Below are 19,090 nucleotides of genomic sequence, written 5' to 3'. Positions count from 1 at the left end.
AGGGAAGTCTGAAAGCAAGCACTTTTCCAAGGTCAATATACAAACTAAATGAGGATACAAACTTTCTTTCAAGATATCATTATCAACATTTATTTTCAATTAAGCTTTTAAACATATAGATAGTTTTTTTTTCACTGTATTTTATTTTTACAAGAGATAAATAGACTGACACCAAGCATTGTAAATGGATGACCACAACAAAAGCAACAATGACTGCAATTACCAAACACAAAATACACTCATACTATGTCATAATATTGACATTCAGTCCAGTAATCCCCCACTGTAACAGCTCCTTTACTCTGCAGTGAAAATTGATTTGTATATTCTTTGCCTCTGAGTCCTTGTGGGATTTTTTTTTTTTAATTCAAACAGAAAGTCACAAAAATTATAATCATCCTCATCAGTTAGATAGTTTTGAAAAGCATTTTTTCAAAGTATTTGCTATTTTTGTCCTATGGGATATATTTTAATTTAGTAAGAATTGTACATATTTTCTCTGGTTATTGAACAATTTAGAATGTTATTAACCAATGGTAATTAGAATGTTATTAACCAATGGTAATATAGAAGCTATTAACATCAAATCAGAATGTTCAATTTTATACAATTACTATCTCCTTTTATTTAAAAAAATATTCTGATTATTTTTATTTCTTTTATTGAAACAATGCAATAAAATTAATGTTTTAATGAATGCACATGCCTCGCACTATATTATGACTCTAAGTACTTAATGGAATATACAGTAAATGCATTGAACTTTATAGTTTTACAAAAATCTCACGTTCTACATTGCCAAAAGCAACAGTGTAGTATTATGGTCCTGGGGAAAAGCACTTCTGAAACCAACAAAGCCACCTTTTTTGTCAACTGATATGGTGCTAATAAACATTAGAAAATATTTTGTGCTTGGATGTCAAGTACTGAGAAATGATACTGTGCCCTCGAATATGTTCTTAATATTAGTTGACTAATAAAGTCACTGCAGTTGACATTTATTGCCATGAACTATAGTGCTTCACTTTATCACTCAGACTAGATCACAATTTTCCAACAGCTACAATCTGTTAACTCTCATCCAAATAGCTAAAATGCCCTTAAAGGAAGTGTTACTTGCCTCTGAAGGTTCCCTAGCAATTTTAAAGATTTCATAAACTCTGGTAAAGCTCAATATCTGCTATTGGATTGACACTAAATTAATTGTGAAATAGAAGAGAAAACTTTCTTTTTTTCCACAAGAAACTGAGCCTTGTGTTCTACAATATTTGTAAGAATTGTACACTTATTTCAGTAAAAATCAAGAATTATACTCTATTGGATTGTCCTTACAAACTACACATGGCAATGGATGACACAAAACAGCACATGATAAAACTAAGTGCTCACTCCCTTCTCTCCATTCCCTTCTCTCACTCCACAAGGAAAATTATTAACTATATAATGGACATCTTTTCAAGTAATTTTTCTATGTCCATGTAAACATATGAAAGCATATATATATACACACACACATACATAAAATCTGTTTTTACAAAAATGCTATTATATACATTACTCTGAAACTTGCTTATTTTACCGAGCATTATGATTATAAAGAAATCGATTTTTTTAAATGACTGTGTAATATCAGATATTTATGGACGTGCTATGATATTTTTAGTCATTCTCTTATTAGTGGGTATTTAGGATCCTTTTATTTGTTAGCCCTTCAGAGAATTCTGCAGGGAATCTTTAAACGATGGGACTTTTCTTTCCATATTTTTATTATGAAGTGAGAATGTTGAATGTAGTGGAATGTATATTTCAGTTTTAGATTCTGCCAGCTTAGTTTCCCAAAAGGTTGTTGTGATTGGCACTTCCATTGGAAATGCATGAGAGAGCTCCTTTTGATTGCCCTCACCATCATTGGATGATATTAGTATTTAACATATTTGCCAGTATAATCAATTAAAATTGTTAGTTATTGATTAGCTTTTTCCCAATTAAAAAAGAGGTTGAACATCTTTTAAAACACTTATTGAAAATTTGAATTGATAGCCTTTTCTACTCTGTATATTCTTGTCATAATCTCTACCATCGTTTCCATTTAGTTTAAAGGTCTTTTACTCTTTAATTTGCAGGAGCTACTGGAACATTAAAATATCATTCCACTCCTTTTTTTCTTTTATATGTTTCAGATCTTTTATCCTGGTTCTTTTATGTTTCTCTGACTTATTCTTCTATTTGGAAAATATTAAATTCTTATACTCAAATATATTACATATGTTTTTTCTTTGGTATCTTCTATTTTGCAAAATGTCTTTCTAAGTTTTTAAATTTGGACTTTAATCTTTTTGGAATTTACTTTTATATATGGTATGAAATAGTGGTTTAATGTGACTTTTGTTCATAATCATTAATTCCTTTTGATGATTAATTGTTAATATTTTAATTCTACAAATTTCCAAAGATGTTACTCATATACCCATATGATTCTAACATGGAATCATACCATCATGGGCATTATATCATGATACTTATTTCTTTGTTCCTCACCTCCTGTCTGGGTTCCAGTGTTCTGAAAATGTTTATGATTCTTAAAATCTCTGTGAATTATCTGCTATTCTGAATTTTGTTCATGTCTGTTGTTGTTATTTGGGCTGGGGAAGGGAGTAGAGTGTGCGTGTTTGTGTTTGCATGCAATTGTGTTTATGTGTGTGTGTGTGTGTCTGTGTGGTTGTAGCTCTCTCTGCTTTTTCTTTTTTTTTTTTTTAACATCTTCATTGGAGTATAATTGCTTTATGATGGTGTGTTAGTTTCTGCTTTATAACAAAGTGAATCAGCTATACATATACATATATCCCTATATCTCCTCCCTCTTGTGTCTCCCCCCCACCCTCCCTATTTATTTCTTTTTGAACTGGCATAGATTCTGACAGTGTACGGGGTTATGCCCCACTCAGACTTTTATCAGAGGGTTTTGTTTGCTATTTTCTTTGTAACATTGTAAATATCTTCTGGCTACAGTAATACAGGTGATTTTTGATGAACCAGTTCAAGGAATTTCTGTGAAAGCTATAAAGTCCAATGTTACAAGTTAGAAATTTGATTAGTTGGCAGAGTTTGGGGCTAATATCTTATTTTTTGTTTGTTTGTTTGTTTTGTTTTCTTGTGAAGTGATATTGGATATACCGAAATACATTAATAGATATTTGCCTGGTCATGACCTGCTTCATTGTCATTGATGACTGGGGGTAAAATATCAGTTTTGTTCTCCACTACAAAAACAAGCAATTAGAAAAGGGGAGACCACAAAGTAGACAATAAAACTAATGATCATAATGACCATCATTTAATAACTCTTTCTATCCAAAATTTTTTATAATAATCATACATGTTGAAGTTTAAAATATATCTTTGAAAAAATAAAATTATACTTTTAAAAGTGGTGTTTTAACTCAATTTTGAGTTTTCTCTTTCCTAATATAAATAATTTCCATTTATTTAAAATTTTGCCTGAAGGCTATTTTTCTAGGTAGATGGTCAATGTGGATATTACTGTTAATGAGAATAATGAAATGAAGACAGTCAAATACTCAACAGTATTTACTGAGTATCCACAATATGTAAGATTCTGTTACATGTTCAGAGTGTTTCAAAGAAAAATTATGAGTAGAGCAATTACAGTTCTGTTAATATTTATATAAATAAACATAGCTTAAAAGAATCTACCAAACAATTGTATGAATTGTATTCAAGCCTTATATTTTAGATGATGTGTGGGTAGTTATGCTGCTTTTTATTGGTCCTTCTATCCCTAGGAAACACAGCTGCATTTAGTGAAGCTGGCCAGTGCTTACTGAGAGAACATTTCCTGAATTAGAACAATCATAAAACTTTTCTTCCACAATATAACTGTATTGCATATTTATGATTTCTCTGATTCTTCTAATAATTTCCCTAATATTTACATAGACAAAATATTTTAATCCCCCTGGAAGCATAAAGAAAAAGGTCCTAAACTACTCTAATATCCAAGTTTAAATCAAAAAAAAAAAAATACTCAACCTATGGCAATCACAAATGCTTTAATAAAAGTAGATTATTATATAAAATATTTTATTCACTTAAAGTTTACTTTTTAAAGACATTTTAATGCAAAAGGAAATGAGGGATAAGGGTTGTAAGATAATTCATATAGAATACAAGATTTAAAAGCAACTCTTCTACACTTGTTTCTTTGTACACAATTATTATTACATTTTGTTCATGCTTATTTAATAAGGTATTTATGCATATGATCATCAATAAAGTTGTATCACAAGAATTCAAGGTTTTGAAAATATTAAAACAGTGATTAATGCAGTAAATTGAAAGATTTAAAGAAAAAGCATATAATTATACTAATAAATGCAGAAAAAAATAGACTTTATCCAAGTTCATTTGTAATCAAATAAACATTTGTAGCAACAAAATTGGCTAATTTTTTAACTAATTAAGGGAATGGCCCAAACTTACAAACAAATCTAAATCTGGCATCACATATATAGTTATTTTAGACATATTCCCCATAAGATCAAGAATAAAATTATATTCACTGTCATTCTTTCCTTTTTTTTTTTTTGTTACAAAGAAAAGTAAAAACCAAACTTTATTGTTGCTTTTTGCCATTTGGTAGCATTTTACACAGGCTTCGATCTTCAGAATACCCTGGATTCAGTAGAAAAACCATTTAAATGAAGTTTTGTACAATAGAAACTTCTCAGCAGTCAAAATTTAGACTGTAAAAAAATACATGCAAAACATACTTTTCTGAAAACACTTAACTTTGAACAAAGCACCGAACTACACAAATGCAGAATGAAAACAGCATTCCAACTCCACCAAAAGTAGTCATCATAAAAGGTGTAAAAGTCACCTAACTTCACTAGGCACTGTTCACTTTTTAAACAGGAGACAATAAAAAATATTGTCCACGAACAATATCCCAACTCTAGGGCAGGTTTCAGAAAGTCTTCAACTTCATGCTTTAATAGCGACGAGGTGAGTATGATCGAGATCTGGAACGTGATCTGTATCCTCCACGACTATAGTAGGGAGAAGGTGACCATCTTCTGTATATCTGATCCCTGTCTTGAGCAGCTCTCCATCCTCCTCCTCCTCCACCTCCTCCTCTGTATGACCTGCTGTAATAGTCCCGATCATCGTAGCCTCGATCATATCCCCTGTTGTAGTAATCTTGACGGCGTGAGCTGCCATAGGTAGGTCTCCCCATGTAAATTCCTGGTGTTGGGGTATGTGGTCTCTTTGTTATAGAGAAATCAACTCTGATCCTACGTCCATCAAGCTCCATTCCATTGGCACGCTCTTCCGCTTCCTTGGCATCATCTACATTTTCAAAATATACAAAGGCAAATCCTCTTGAACGTCTAGACTGCTGGTCATATACAATAGACACATCAGCAGTTGGGCCATATGTAGAGAACACTTCTCTTAGATCTCTTTCTGTAGTGTATAAGCTCAATCCAAATACTCCAAGACAACAGTTGGGATCAGGATTTGCCTGATTCCCAACATGACGCCTGTGAGTAGAAATGGGAGAATGACTGTGGCTATGCCGTCTTCGATAATCTCTACTGTAAGATCTGCTACGGGATCTTCTATGGGAGCGGGACCGAGATCGTGACCTTGTATAATGCCTTCGAGAACTTCTTCTAGATCTAGACCTAGATTCAGATCTGGACCTGGACTTTGATCTGGAACGCCTGGAATCTTCCTTGGAGTGAGACCTTACAGGGGTATGCCTTGCAGATTTCCCAGATCCATGAGCACTTCCACTTCTGGAAGCAGAACGGGATTCCTTGGTCCATGGTCAAATCTGTAAAACCAGCTGGAAAAGCCCCTACACGCAAGGGAAATTTCAAGTCCACTTTCAGGGTTAGCGTAGTGCTTTCTGATTCCAGATTACTTCTTATCTTAACTTCATTTTTATTTCTTTTCTTCATTCTTCCGTTTCAGATTCTGACTTCTTTCATCTTCCCCACTTCACACAAATTGCTCAATATTCTACAAGTGGGACTTCTGGTCTGATAATTAGCATGCATTCTTTCTTTTATTTTTTCAAATTTCAGCTTCACTTATTCCTGAGCTTCAAATACTCATTTATAAAACTTGTCAAATGACGACTTCCGCATTTTCCTTCTTCAACATTAACCCGCTCGCCGTAGTTCTGCTCGCTGCTGTCGCCGCCCGACGTGCTTCAATCGAAGCTGCCAACCTCTTGCGCCTTCTATCTAGAGGCTCAGCCGCGGCTCCGCACCACGCACTGGTTCCCGAGCCGCTGAGAGGAGAAACGCTCCGCACCGCCTCCGCTCGGGCTCTAACCATTCTTTCCTTTTAACTTTATAGGCTCTGTGTGTGGTCAGGGAGGGTAGCAGATCCTGGCTAATTTCAATAAATCTAAAAAATGAAATACATGATATAAAATTAGATGAAAAATGTCTAATTATATAGGAAAGGGAAACCTTGGAGAATCTAGAAATCATTAGAAATAAGATAGTGAACAACAATGCTGTTTGGCATAAAAATATTATTCAAAAGGCAGAACATTTTACAATCATAATTAAATAATAAAATTTTTAAAAAAACACATAAAAACCTAAAACTACAAGATATACATAAATTGAGCTACTAAATGATGTATAAGACTTTTATAAAGAAAATTATAAAATTATAATAAAATATATAAAAGAAGATCTATAAAAAACTGGACAAACATACCATGTTCATGGACAATACTATTCAAAAGTATGAAGATTCTAATTATCAAAAAATTAATTCATAAATTTATAAATTATCATTCAGAATATTAGCAAAATTTTCACAATACTGGATTCAAAACTAGCTAATCTGAAAATATGTATGCAAAGGAACAAAATGTACATGTCAAGAATAACCAAAGAAATATGGAATAGAATTGGCAAGACTTATAAGTAAGTGGATATTAAAGAGACAGAGGAGAAGATTTCTTCAGAGAAAGAGAGGGTGCTGATATAATGAGTTCCCACTTGGGGAAGAAAAATAGAAGGTGAAAATACTTCTTCCTCATATCTCAAGTTAAGTGAGGAGTTTTCAGGCCAACCACCTAGGCAGCTGAAAAAGCGTTCTTTCAGGTTTGGCAATCATAGAGCCTGGTGCCTGGTTATCATTTAGAGAAGGATAAAGAAGAAAGGCTGTTGTTGAAACAGTCTTTCTAGTTGATCGCATTCAGAGCAAGCTGTACTTATTAATGGTGGTAAAAGGATGCGTGGAGGGTCACTTGAATTTACAGAGGAAGTGAAATTCCAATAAAAGTGGAATTCCAGACATCAATGGTCTGTAGACCCATCAGTAAAGAAAGGAGTGTAAAGCAGCCTTCCAGAAAACAGGCATCATTTGCCAAGTGGCTTCAGTCAGAAGTTACTGCAAGAGAATCTGAAAATACAAAAAAGCATACTGAAAAAGAGCAGCTAGCAACTATGCATCTGCATTTCCCAGAGGGAACAGAAGCCAGATTAAATATCACCCAATATGTAAAGCAGAATCCTTTTGTCTGTTAAAGACTGATTTTCAAAAAGGTTAAACATATGGCTCAAATAAATACAAAATGAACATGTGTCAAAGAAAAAGAATTTAGAAGGAAACCGTTAAGACAATATAACCAGTTCAAAGATCATTTGAGGACTTGAGGTTTGTAGACAGTATAATAAATGAATACTGAATAAGACTGGTTACTTACAAAATTTGTTGATTTCTTATGGAACAAAAACCAGTAATTTGGAGGGCTATCTTTTCTATCAGAAAGAAAGTGTCTGCATCTCTCTTGGACAAAAATATACAATTTAACATGTAACTTCACTAATCTGGGACTTTGTTTGAAGTGAATTGGATAAAGTACAGTTCTCTGGATAATCCTCAGATGGGCCTGTTAAACAGTGTCCTCATATGACCTTAAAGTGACATATTGCCCAATTTTTAACCTTATTTCCAAGTTTGGGATAATTTTTTTTAAATGTATCTTTATTTTAAACTCCATTCATCCTGCCCAGTCTTCAAGGATTAAAAATCCACTTCTAATGACATCTCCTAACCAAGCTCCACTCTCCATGGCACACTTGCAAGCCAGAAACCAACCCCAGATGGAGGAAAAAGAGTCTATTTAATGTGAAAAATATTCAAGTCTTTTATGACCATATCACATTACACATTTTAGTTATTAATAAGAGACTGCTAAGGCTATATTGTATTTTGAAAATTTCCTAAGAGAGTGAAACTTATATGTTCTCACCAAAACAAAACACAAAAGGTAAATAAGTGAGGTGATGGGTGTGTTAATTAACTCAATGGGGGAGAATTCTTTCACAATGTATATGTACATCAAATCATCACAGTGTACACTCTAAATATCTTACAATTTTCTTTGTCGATTATACATCAGTAAGGCTGAAAAAAATAAAAGGAGACTGGTTTTAAGACTAACACAAAATGCTGTGGAATGAGTCAGATTTTTTTCCAGGACCTATTGAAGAGACAATGGGAGAAAGAGTAGGGTTGCTTCATGAATGCCTCTAACTGAGTTCAGCTGATTTCATTGGATAGTTATATTTTCAAGAGTAGAAATTTGTAAATAATTACCACCTTTAGGAGAATGAACAAATAAATTGTGCGTAATCCTACAATAAAATACATTACACGATTGAAATGAATTAACTTTAAATGCAATGCAGTGTCCTGGACTGGATCCTGGAACAATAAAAAAAAGCATTAATGGGAAAAATGGCAAAATTCAAATAAAGTATGAAGTTTAGTTAATGGTAATGTTCCTATGTAGGTTTCTTGGTTTTGATAAATATTCTGTGGTAAAGTAAATTGTTAACATTAGGGGAAAATGGATAACGGGGTATGGGAGCTGGGGTGGTTAATTTTATGGGTCAACATGACTGAACTACAGGGTGCCCAGACATGTGGTCAAACATTATTCTGGGCGTGTCTGTGAGGATGTTTCTGAATGAGCTTAATATTTGAATTAGTAGACTAAGTAAAGCAGGTTGGCCTCCCTAATCTGGATGGACCCCATTAGATCAGTTGAAGGCCTGAATAGAACAGAAAGGGTAACACTCCCATGAGTGAGAGGGAATCCCTTCTGCCTGACCTCCTTTGAGCTGAGACATCAATTTTCTCCTGTCTTCTAATTTAAACTCTAATATAGGCTCATCATGGGTCTAGAGCCAATGGACCTTCAGACTGGGACAGTGTCATAGGCTTTCTTGGGTTTCTGGCTTACACACTGAATAGCATAGGACTTACTCTCCATTACTGTGTGAGTCAATTTCTTATTAGAATAAGTCTCATATATATACACATATATATGTATGTATATATATATATATATCTATCATAAATATCTCTTCAAGAAGGGAGATGTGGTCATTGTGCTGACCGGGTGGCACGCTGGTTCAGGCTTCACCAACACTATGTGAAGTAATGCCTGTGCCGTGATGAGCCCGGACCCCCTCTTCCAGCCCCTGTCCTATCCCCCTTCCCCGACCCATCCTTTGGGCCATCCATGCTTGTAGTTCTCGCTTGGGGCTGTAGTGTGGCACTGGTGGGCTGTGATGCCAGGGAAGACTCTGGGCCTGCCTTGACTTGCTTCTCCAATCCCCTCAGCTTCCATTGGAAAGTAAAATAATAATAATAATAATATTTAAATCAGTGAGCACTGACTCTTTTTTCTTCTTTTTCACACACACACACACAGATCTAATAGCCAAGATGTGCAGAGGAAATGAGCTCCTCCTGTGTCCACCACAATCCCCATTCTGTGACTGAATCTGCTGCTAGCCCTCCCTTCTTTCCAGCAAACATAGAAACTCACAGTGGCTGCTCCACACTGCAGCTGTAATGCATTTCATATTTCATATTGTGTGCATGTCCCTCCCCAACATATCCCCTCTTACAAAGAAAACAAAAAAGTTGTTATTGGTCAGGGATATGTGCTTCCCAGTGGCATCAGTTCCTACCTCACAATGAGAAAGTGAGGAGATATTCCTGTTAGGAAGATACACCCCCCCCACCCCACCCCCACACAGACCTCCTATTGCTTCTGCTCCTCTGGAGAATCCTAATATATAGGAACTATCCGTGCTATCTTTGCAACTTTTCTATAATACTAAAATCATTTTAAAATGAAACGTTATTAAAAACATTAATTAGCTAAAGCTGCATATATAAAGAAAGATAAATCACAAAATGTGTCTTTGAAGAAAGTTATACACATAGTTCTTTTGTTTTCTACTCATCTGTAATCTACTAATACATCCAGAAATTAAATTCACTGATATTTAGTCTTAAAAAAATATCACGCCACATACACACATCAATAAAATGTTTTTTTTTTTTTTCCTGAATACTCATTGGTACACCGTTGTTTGTAAAGTGAGAGCTAGTTAGGCTGGTAAGAAAAAATACTGATAACATTTTAGGAACATTAATTGTTACTATTTAATATTTTTACATTTTCAAACTAATATATATAATTTTATTTAGTTCTTACAGTAGCCACTTAAAGTAAACAGGGAATTATTCCAATGAGGATATTCAAAAATGTTAAATGGCATGAATTGTTAGAGGATAGTAATAGTTGAACCTGAATCCCATTGTTTCAAATATTTTATGAATATAGTATGACCATGGAGTCCATTGGAAAGTCAATAAATTAACAGCTTCAACATATTTTAAAGGTCCTTAGGTAATCCTCTGATATTTAAAAGGATCTTGTGTGCTAACAAACTTGTTCAAAATCCCCATCCTATAGATCTCACATTAGCAAATACTAGAATATGTCATTTTATTTCTCACTATATACAATTTGATTTTCCTTTCTCTAAAAAAATAAAATTCAGCCACATAAATGGCTGTACTTTTACCCCTTCCTACACTCCATAATCATGGCAGATCTACCCAATATGCACATTAGAGATGAAGCAGGCCCAGATTCATTTCTGTAAAACAGTCAAATGGCTATTTCAGATAAGTTGTTCCTGAAGTCTAACAAAAATCTATTTACAGGCCAGAGTCCCCTGAATGTACCTTAACTTTATTTGACTAAATTAGGGAGTGTTAATGAATCTATCAATCGTTTTGTTCTTTATACTTTCTCTTACAAGCAGGGAGAATGGTGGATGGCTTTGTGCTAACTGCCTTACTCAGTAGAAGCCCGTATTCAGTGAGAAATGGAGAAATTCTCAAATCCAATTGCTATTCATAAGAATCCATTTTACTCATATGGCTTTGCCTATTGTTCAAAAGGTTATCTATTGTTGTAATTGCCTTTTTATTCCTTAATTCTCTAGGATTCCCTTTCTTTTCAATCACCTTCTCATGTATTCAAAACTCATGAACTTCCTATTTGCAAAACATATGAAACCGTAATTCCTTTTTTACTATTTTTCATTCTAGCCTCTTTAAACTCCTACATAATAACATTATTTTTATTTGATTTATGAAAATTTTATCCTAAATAGTTGCAGCTAGTACTGCCAGTGTCTTAACTTTTTTGTGTTAGATGGTACAACACATTACAAATGTTGGTTTTAGGTACTATATAGGTAAATATAAATAAAGAAAATTTGAAATTATGTGTTTAGGTAATAAACTATGAAGTTTATGCAAAATCTCATCTTCTCTGAACATAAACTTAGGGAAAGACCACTGCTACCATCCTCCCACAAAAAAGCCTTTTTTGTGCTTTTATTTCAAAATCTGCCACACTGTAATAATTTTATTAAGTATTACACTCATGGAGCTAGTTGCATTAATAATCTATAGTAAATTCTGTTGCATATCCACTCACATAGACTAATACAAAAATAGGTAATATTTGCTAATCTGTATTTCATGTCTTAATTCTGGTCATGAACTATTAGGAAGAAAATATAATATGGTCTTCTGATCTCCTTCATAGTACATGCAGGTAAGTCTCCCCAAAAAGGCAATCCTTGGGAGCTCCCTGGTGATCCAGTGGTTAGGACTTGGTGCTCTCACTGCCATGGCCTGGGATCAATCTCTGATCAGGGAACTAAGATCCCACAAGCTGAAGGGCAAAAAAAAAAAAAAAAAAAAGACAATCCTTGAGGCAAAATTCAAACTCCCTTGTATTGCTTTGGAGAGCTTTTCTCTAGTGCTCCCTCAACATGAGCAATAGATTCTTCTTTAGAAAACATCACAACACTTGTTACAGAACCTACTATTTGCTTCAAGAAATGTTGTTCCCCACTTCAGAATATTTTTGGCTGGTGATTTTTTTCTTTTATTTTCTAATTATATTTAAAGTTCTTTAAGCACAGAAACTACAAAATTCTTCCTTTCATTTGTTTTTCATGCATTGCTACAAGTAGAATGGAAAGAAAACAATTTACTCGTTGGATTTATTTTACGAATGTGTAAGTTATAATAGGAAAGGAAATGATTTAAAATAATGTTGCCTACTTTAAGAACAATGTCAAAGGAAGCATAGGGTAAGGATAAAACTTCAGGGCAGAATGTTGCCCTACAAAATGAAAACTCGACTAATTGAAATCTTTAGGCTTCTGGTGACTCTAAGTGAAAATTCAATATAACATTTTTGCCTTCAGTTCTTCCTATCCATTTAACAGACTAAGCAAAATGCACAGTGCAATCTTGCATAAAGGAAAAAACATAAAAATCATTGACTGAGTTACCCTGTGGATTTGATAAATTATACATCAGGATTCAACACTAGAAGCATTCTCTCCCTATGTCCTTTCCTGGAAACAACCTACAGGGAAGGAAAGAGAAGCATAAGGGAAGCTTGATTTCTCCTTCCACTTGACTGCTGTATTTAACTTCACCTCAGCCCAATCCTAGGGTTCTTTAACCTTTTGACTTTTAGGATTTGCTAGATAACTTTCCAATTTTTAAAACCTTTAAAAAACAGCTTATTTCTGATATGTTATTCCATCTAACACTTTCTGGCATTTCCTGGCTATAGGAATGATAGCTCATGCAAAACTCGGAACTAATCTTTAGATATATTTTTGCAATCAGAGAAATATCTTATTCCTTTTTGTTTTGTATGTTATTAATTTCTGGGTGTTTTTCCTGATTAGCAGCTCTACAGGTCAGGTAACAAATGTGTCACAAGTATCATGTTAATAGAAAATTAAAGGGCATTAAGGTAATCTCGCTATTGGGAAACAGGGAATTCCCAGTTTCATGGATGTTCCCAGCTGCACAAATTTTATTCCAAACTTATCACTCCATCATAATCCACCAAGAATCTGGACAAATGTCTTTTGTTTTAGAACTCATAAGCAAGAATAGATCCTACTTGAAAACCATTTTCACTGTGTTTTTAAGATATAAAATTATATGAAACACACTTACCTTGAAAACAAATGTTCTCTGAACCGTGATATTAGTCAAAATCCCCTTTCAGAAAAGCAAACACATATTACTTAATAGTTTAAACATTCTAATATTTTTAATCACAGGTTTATGATTTCCAGTCCACCTCTCAGCAATGAAAAGGTTTTTCTATTTACATACAGCAGAGGTCTTCAGTATCAACACAATCCATTTTTTTACTATAGATTGTGGTATCCCCACCTAGGCTAAATGGACATATTTTCAATCTCACTGGAGTAAGTGAATTGTTCCCCAGGGTAAAGAAGATCTCTTCTCATCAGATCTCTAAAACGTGAGAGAGAAAACAAAAACAGAAATAGACAAGTAGGAGCTTTTTTCTCTGAGATATTCCTTTAATCCAACAGCATAACTGGCAAATACTTAGATCCAATTCTGCTATTAGAATTTCCTTTCTTTCTTGTGAGGCTATTTCTTTACACCTGAAAATGAATCCATCTCTCTCTTGCATCTTGACACATACTTAGAGGATTCACTAAAATCAGTGTCCAGTGGTATATTTATTTCCCCAAAACCAAATCATTAACCCTAAAGACAAATTGATGCCCTTTCTCCATTACATCATTGAAATTATATATGACTTATAAGTATTTCTAGAAACACTTTCTCCCCTCTACAATTTAGAATGCTTCATGTAATATTATACTGCATCGATCTATGAATTCAACACATCTGTTCATTATTCCAAGTTTGTGATAAATTCTAAAATCCCTATACAAATAAAATATTTAATAAAATCCACAAATGTAATAAAATGTGAGAGAAGAACAGATGTAAAGTGTTTGAAACTATCATATACATCTTTGTTTGTAATTACCCCAGTAATTCTCACCATTTTGTTTTCCTACTTCCGCAAAAGAATCATGAGCTTAGAGAAATTTCTTCCTATTTTCAGTTTCACAATTTAAAATTTCATATCTTCTCAATGTCTTTGTCATCTCACCCTGTCAAAACTTCAAGGACCGAGGTTTGCAGTTTCAATCCATATATGACTGAATATCTTGGGTTTTTTTTCTTTTTTCATGGGAATGTCTTTCCTAGTTGTTTAGTTCACTAATTAGACTTTTTCTGTACATATATACATCATTTAAGAATTTTCCCTTTGTTCAGGATCTGGAACACACCGTATCTAAATGCTGAGCATTTCTTATAGTCTAGTTTAAATAACGGGATATATCACTCCACATTTAACATCAATTTAACAAGTTTGGTAAATACCTCTTCTATTAGGTCCTAGAGAAAAAAAATGGCACAAAAGATATTGCTTATTTAGTTATTTGCTTCCTAGCCGGATAACTCCTATTCTTTCAAAAACACTGTTACAGATACGGCTATTTTCTCACTTGGCGTTTTCCACTACAAGCAGTTTCAGTAAAAAATATGTGCATGTATCCCTGCAACAGAGACATCCATGGGGCTTAATTGTCCCCAAGAAAGTTGGAATGAATGACAATTGTGTACAATCTCTAGATTGTTATTTAAGAAGGGTGCTAAATCAATTACCTGGTGCTTGTATTATGAATATTTTATGATTGATCTTTGTTATTAATGATAATAAAACGACTCTGAGGATTTGTATAATGTTTGAGGTTGTTATTATTTTGAAATGGTGTCATAGTCAAAAACTAATATTAATTGAAATGTTTGTATCATATTGAAATAATTAAAGTATTTTAATGGCTACTGCTCAAGTTCCAGATAATTTTGAGTCCCAAAACTACAGAATTTTTATATTTTATGCTTTGATATTGGTTCTCAAATGTCAAATTATTTGTTTGTCTTTGGTTCTCTCTTTAGCAATAAATTCCACACTGCGAATATGATTTGAGTAGATGACCCTCGATTAAGCACTTTCTCTGCTATTCTCATTGCAGTGCCAATATCCTGGCAGCAATATAAAGGTTTTAGTAGCAATGTTTCCCTTGCATGTGATAAAACAGATAATAAAGATTGGCTTCCCCTAGGTACAGACTGGCCAATAGTAGCTTTAAAAGACACAAAATGTGCTCTTCTCATAAGTTATTTACTAAACAAAATACTTGGGAAAATAAACACAGGACGGTTTTACAACTATATCAAACATTATAATGCAGAAATGAATGAGCATTTTAAAAAATCAGTAGTACTACAATTTATAAAAAAAAAACTTAATGTTAATATTAATAATAATTTCAGTGGTAGTCGTATTATGGTCAATATTTATTGAATGATTTCTATGAAAATTGCAGTGGGTTAAATATTTTATATACATTATCTATTTTAAATTCCACCATGATATCTCTGAGGTAGATATTATTATTATTATGGGTTTTTTTTAGATGAAAAACAAGTTATCTGAATTATCTAGCTAGAAATTATCACAGATGTGTTTTATACCCAGGTGTGTATATCACATCCAAGTTGCTAGTCACTCTCTTAAACTGCTTTAAGAATAATAAGTTCATCTTGGGACACTGTTACTAATATTTATTTTACTTGTGCTCTTCTCTAGAATATTCTGTTTCATCCACACATTAATAATCATCCTAATATTTATTGGAAATCTACCTAATATGCTATTATATATATTAATAGTTTTTTTTTTATAATTATGTGCTATATTTGACTATGCTACATATGATCCAATGGTGTTTTCCATAGATTTTTTTTTTCTGTAACCAGTGTTGTCAAGGGCACTTAACACATATTGAGTTTTCCCAACAAGTTTTAATGCAATGCTTTAACTCGTTGATAGTAAGGAATGCTGTTTTGAAAACACTGTCAGGAATTTTTGTAACAGTTGCAACATTCATAAGAAGTCCTTGCTAGACATCTCCATTTTATGCCTCAAAGGATTTACTCTCCCTCCTCTACCTCCCCTCTAATTGGCTGGACTACATAGTGTATTTCAACAAGGCTCTTATACACTAATGGATTCCAGTTGTTTTAGCCCATAAGTAACCAGGCAAGAGGTTGGAGGAAAGGAAGAGAGTAAGATTACTGTAATTTTACTTTAATAGACTTTATTTTTTAGAGCAGTTTAGGTTCACAACAAATATGAGCATAAAGAACAGGGAGTTTCAGCATACCTTCTGCCATCACACAAGTTACTGACTTCACCGTCAATGTCCTTCACCTGAGTAGTACATTTATTAAAATTGATGAAACTACTTTGGCCATCATTATCATACAAAGTCCATAGTTGACATTAGGGTCACTCATTGTACCTTCTATGGGCTTGGACAAGTGTAGAATGACATATGTCCACCATTGTCGTATCATACAGAACAGTTTCACCACCCTAAATATCCTCTAAGTACCCCTTCCTATCTCTCTGTCCTCCTTAACCCTTGACAACCACTGATCTTTTTATTATCTCCATAGTTTTGCCTTTTCCATAATGTCATAGAGCTGGAATTCTTTCAGGACTATATGTGTTAATAGCTCTCCACTACTAGCCTCAGATTACAGCACTAGCCTGTGTGGTTTCTTTGTAAGGAACACTTTTCTTTCCCGTGTGCCCTCTGTTTCTTATTTTGACACTAACTGATAGAAAATCCAAAGTTGACAAAGACCCAACTCCCTCTCTTCTGTACTTTACTGTTATTTTTACATGTGGAATATTCAGAAGAATATGTTGCAAAGTAAAAATAATATCTTACTGTTTTTTTTTTTTTTTTACTAAATATTCCTCAATATGAGGCTCTTTCTAGTACAATAGCCTCGGGCCGGGGTGGACGCAGAAAACAGGGGGCATCCACATCACACTTTTAGCTCAGGGAAGATATCCAATACCAAACGGGGCATTCTTTCTACATCCAAATGATAATGGAGACATTTTCATAAGAGCTTTCTTGCTGCTCTATTGATGCAAAGCAGTTAAATACTATCACCTCAATGTCACCAGTAGCCTTGTGGAGAACTATTATCTACGTTTTAAAAATTAGTAAACTGAGGGTCCTTTGCCAATCAGGAAGTTATAATAGAATTTAAAACTAGGTCTAAATTCAAATGTTGTGTTTGTATTTCTTTCAATTCTGCCTTGTGTAAAATCTAAGTATTTAGTATTCTGTACATTGTTTAAATGACTGGGCTTTAAATTCCAAGACCCCTGTAAGTGGAGGCAAAACCATGAGTTCTCACATCTTTCTCTTGTGCCATCCCTTGAGCCCCCAACTCCATGTTCAGCTGACGAGTGACCTGGTTGTGTGATGCTCCTACAACTACTCTATGTCCTCCCTGTGCATCCGTGAAACTCAAGGTCCTTGCCCTCTCCTCCCAGAGATGTTCTACCTCTGCACATTCTTCTTTCAGGAAGCCATCTCTTTCTTACACTAGATTAACAAATTAATTCTCAAAACTAGAGATGGAAGACAGATTGCTCTAGAAAAGCAATATATCTGATGTTGTAGCAGCCTTGACCAAAATGGAGTGAAGAGGTTTGGGAAGATTGTCAAGGCACACAAAGCTGGCTATGATTATAAAAGGTAATATTGATAAATCCCCCAAAGCAAATTTACCAAAGAGTATGGAAGGTCTAAACAAAAATGAGGATATTATAAAAATGACAACATCAGAACTATATAAATCAATAAAGAGTATCAGAAAAGCTACTTCTCTTATGGGTTCTTTCAAATATTACAGTTTCATCTTTTGTGCTGAATATTTGGATTTCTTTCACATTTGGTTTCTCACTTAGCCTACAACCATAGGTGTGACCTAGACAGACAGATATAGAATTCTGACACTTAGAACACATTTACAGAAGAAACAGAGCTACAGAATAATTACCTTGCCCAACTGTAACAAAATAGAAGCAGCATATTTGTTATATTTCTTTCAGCCTAGGCTCTTTAACAATTCTAGATTATGCTTTTAAATACACTCACGGAAAACATGAGAATAATAATTTTCATGTTTTCTAGTGATGCTTATAAACAAAACAAAAAATAAAGGGTAAAAGAATTAATGATTATTAAAAATCTAGATATAAAAATCTAACACTAGTGAAGAATTTAAGACTAGAGGTCAACAGGTTACATATAATTAGTAGTCACTACATGCAATCAAGAAAGAAAGTCCTAATGAGTAAACAGAATAAGATAAAGTAACATGCAATTAAATCAAATAGTGGACTTGCAAATTAGAGATAGTTAAGACTTAAGCCAGATTTGGGGGCCAAATTATTGAACCATGGATTTATTTTACCTCATGTAATGAAAGATTGTAGTTATTAGATGTGCACGTATGAGAAACAATCTGCATTCTGAGATCACAGGCAAGGCCTTTTTAGTATGTCCTGCTTTTTTATGCAGACATTGCCTAATATTACTTCATAAAATAGTGGTGATGTTTCTTTGACTTATGGCATCCCTCAAAAATTTTAGTTTACCATGACAGCTGGCTAGGATATTTTTGTGTATGAAGAGCTAAAAATATATTGCCCTCAACTAAGCCTCCATGCAAATCCCAGTAAAATAATAATTTATATGGCAAAGATTTCTTAGCTCTGTCTCCAAAACAAGTTGTCATGTCTATAAGAAAGGGCTTTCACGAGGTCTGTGTGTTTAAGCAGCACACTATTTCATGAATTAAATCTGCCCATTCTCGGTAGTTAAAGGTCATAGAGTGGCCCCATTTTTTCAGA

At 33.8% G+C, this 19,090-nt stretch overlaps 1 protein-coding gene across 1 annotated transcript in view; it reads right to left on the bottom strand.

Moving 5' to 3' along the window:
• Positions 1-4,615: 4,615 nt before the first annotated feature.
• Positions 4,616-19,090, bottom strand: part of LOC137751846 (transformer-2 protein homolog beta-like) — a 141,280-nt gene continuing 126,805 nt past the window's right edge. Inside the window, 3 exon segments of the mRNA XM_068526517.1 lie at positions 4,616-5,061; positions 5,063-5,842; positions 6,197-6,239. Of these exon segments, the coding sequence (XP_068382618.1) occupies positions 5,005-5,061; positions 5,063-5,842; positions 6,197-6,239 (880 nt within the window). The 3' untranslated portion in view covers positions 4,616-5,004.

The sequence above is a fragment of the Eschrichtius robustus genome, chromosome 18 (genome assembly GCF_028021215.1).
Source record: "Eschrichtius robustus isolate mEscRob2 chromosome 18, mEscRob2.pri, whole genome shotgun sequence".
Taxonomy (NCBI): domain Eukaryota; kingdom Metazoa; phylum Chordata; class Mammalia; order Artiodactyla; family Eschrichtiidae; genus Eschrichtius; species Eschrichtius robustus.
The sequence above is the reverse complement of the archived record's forward strand: the minus strand, read 5'-3'. Positions and strand labels throughout refer to the sequence as shown.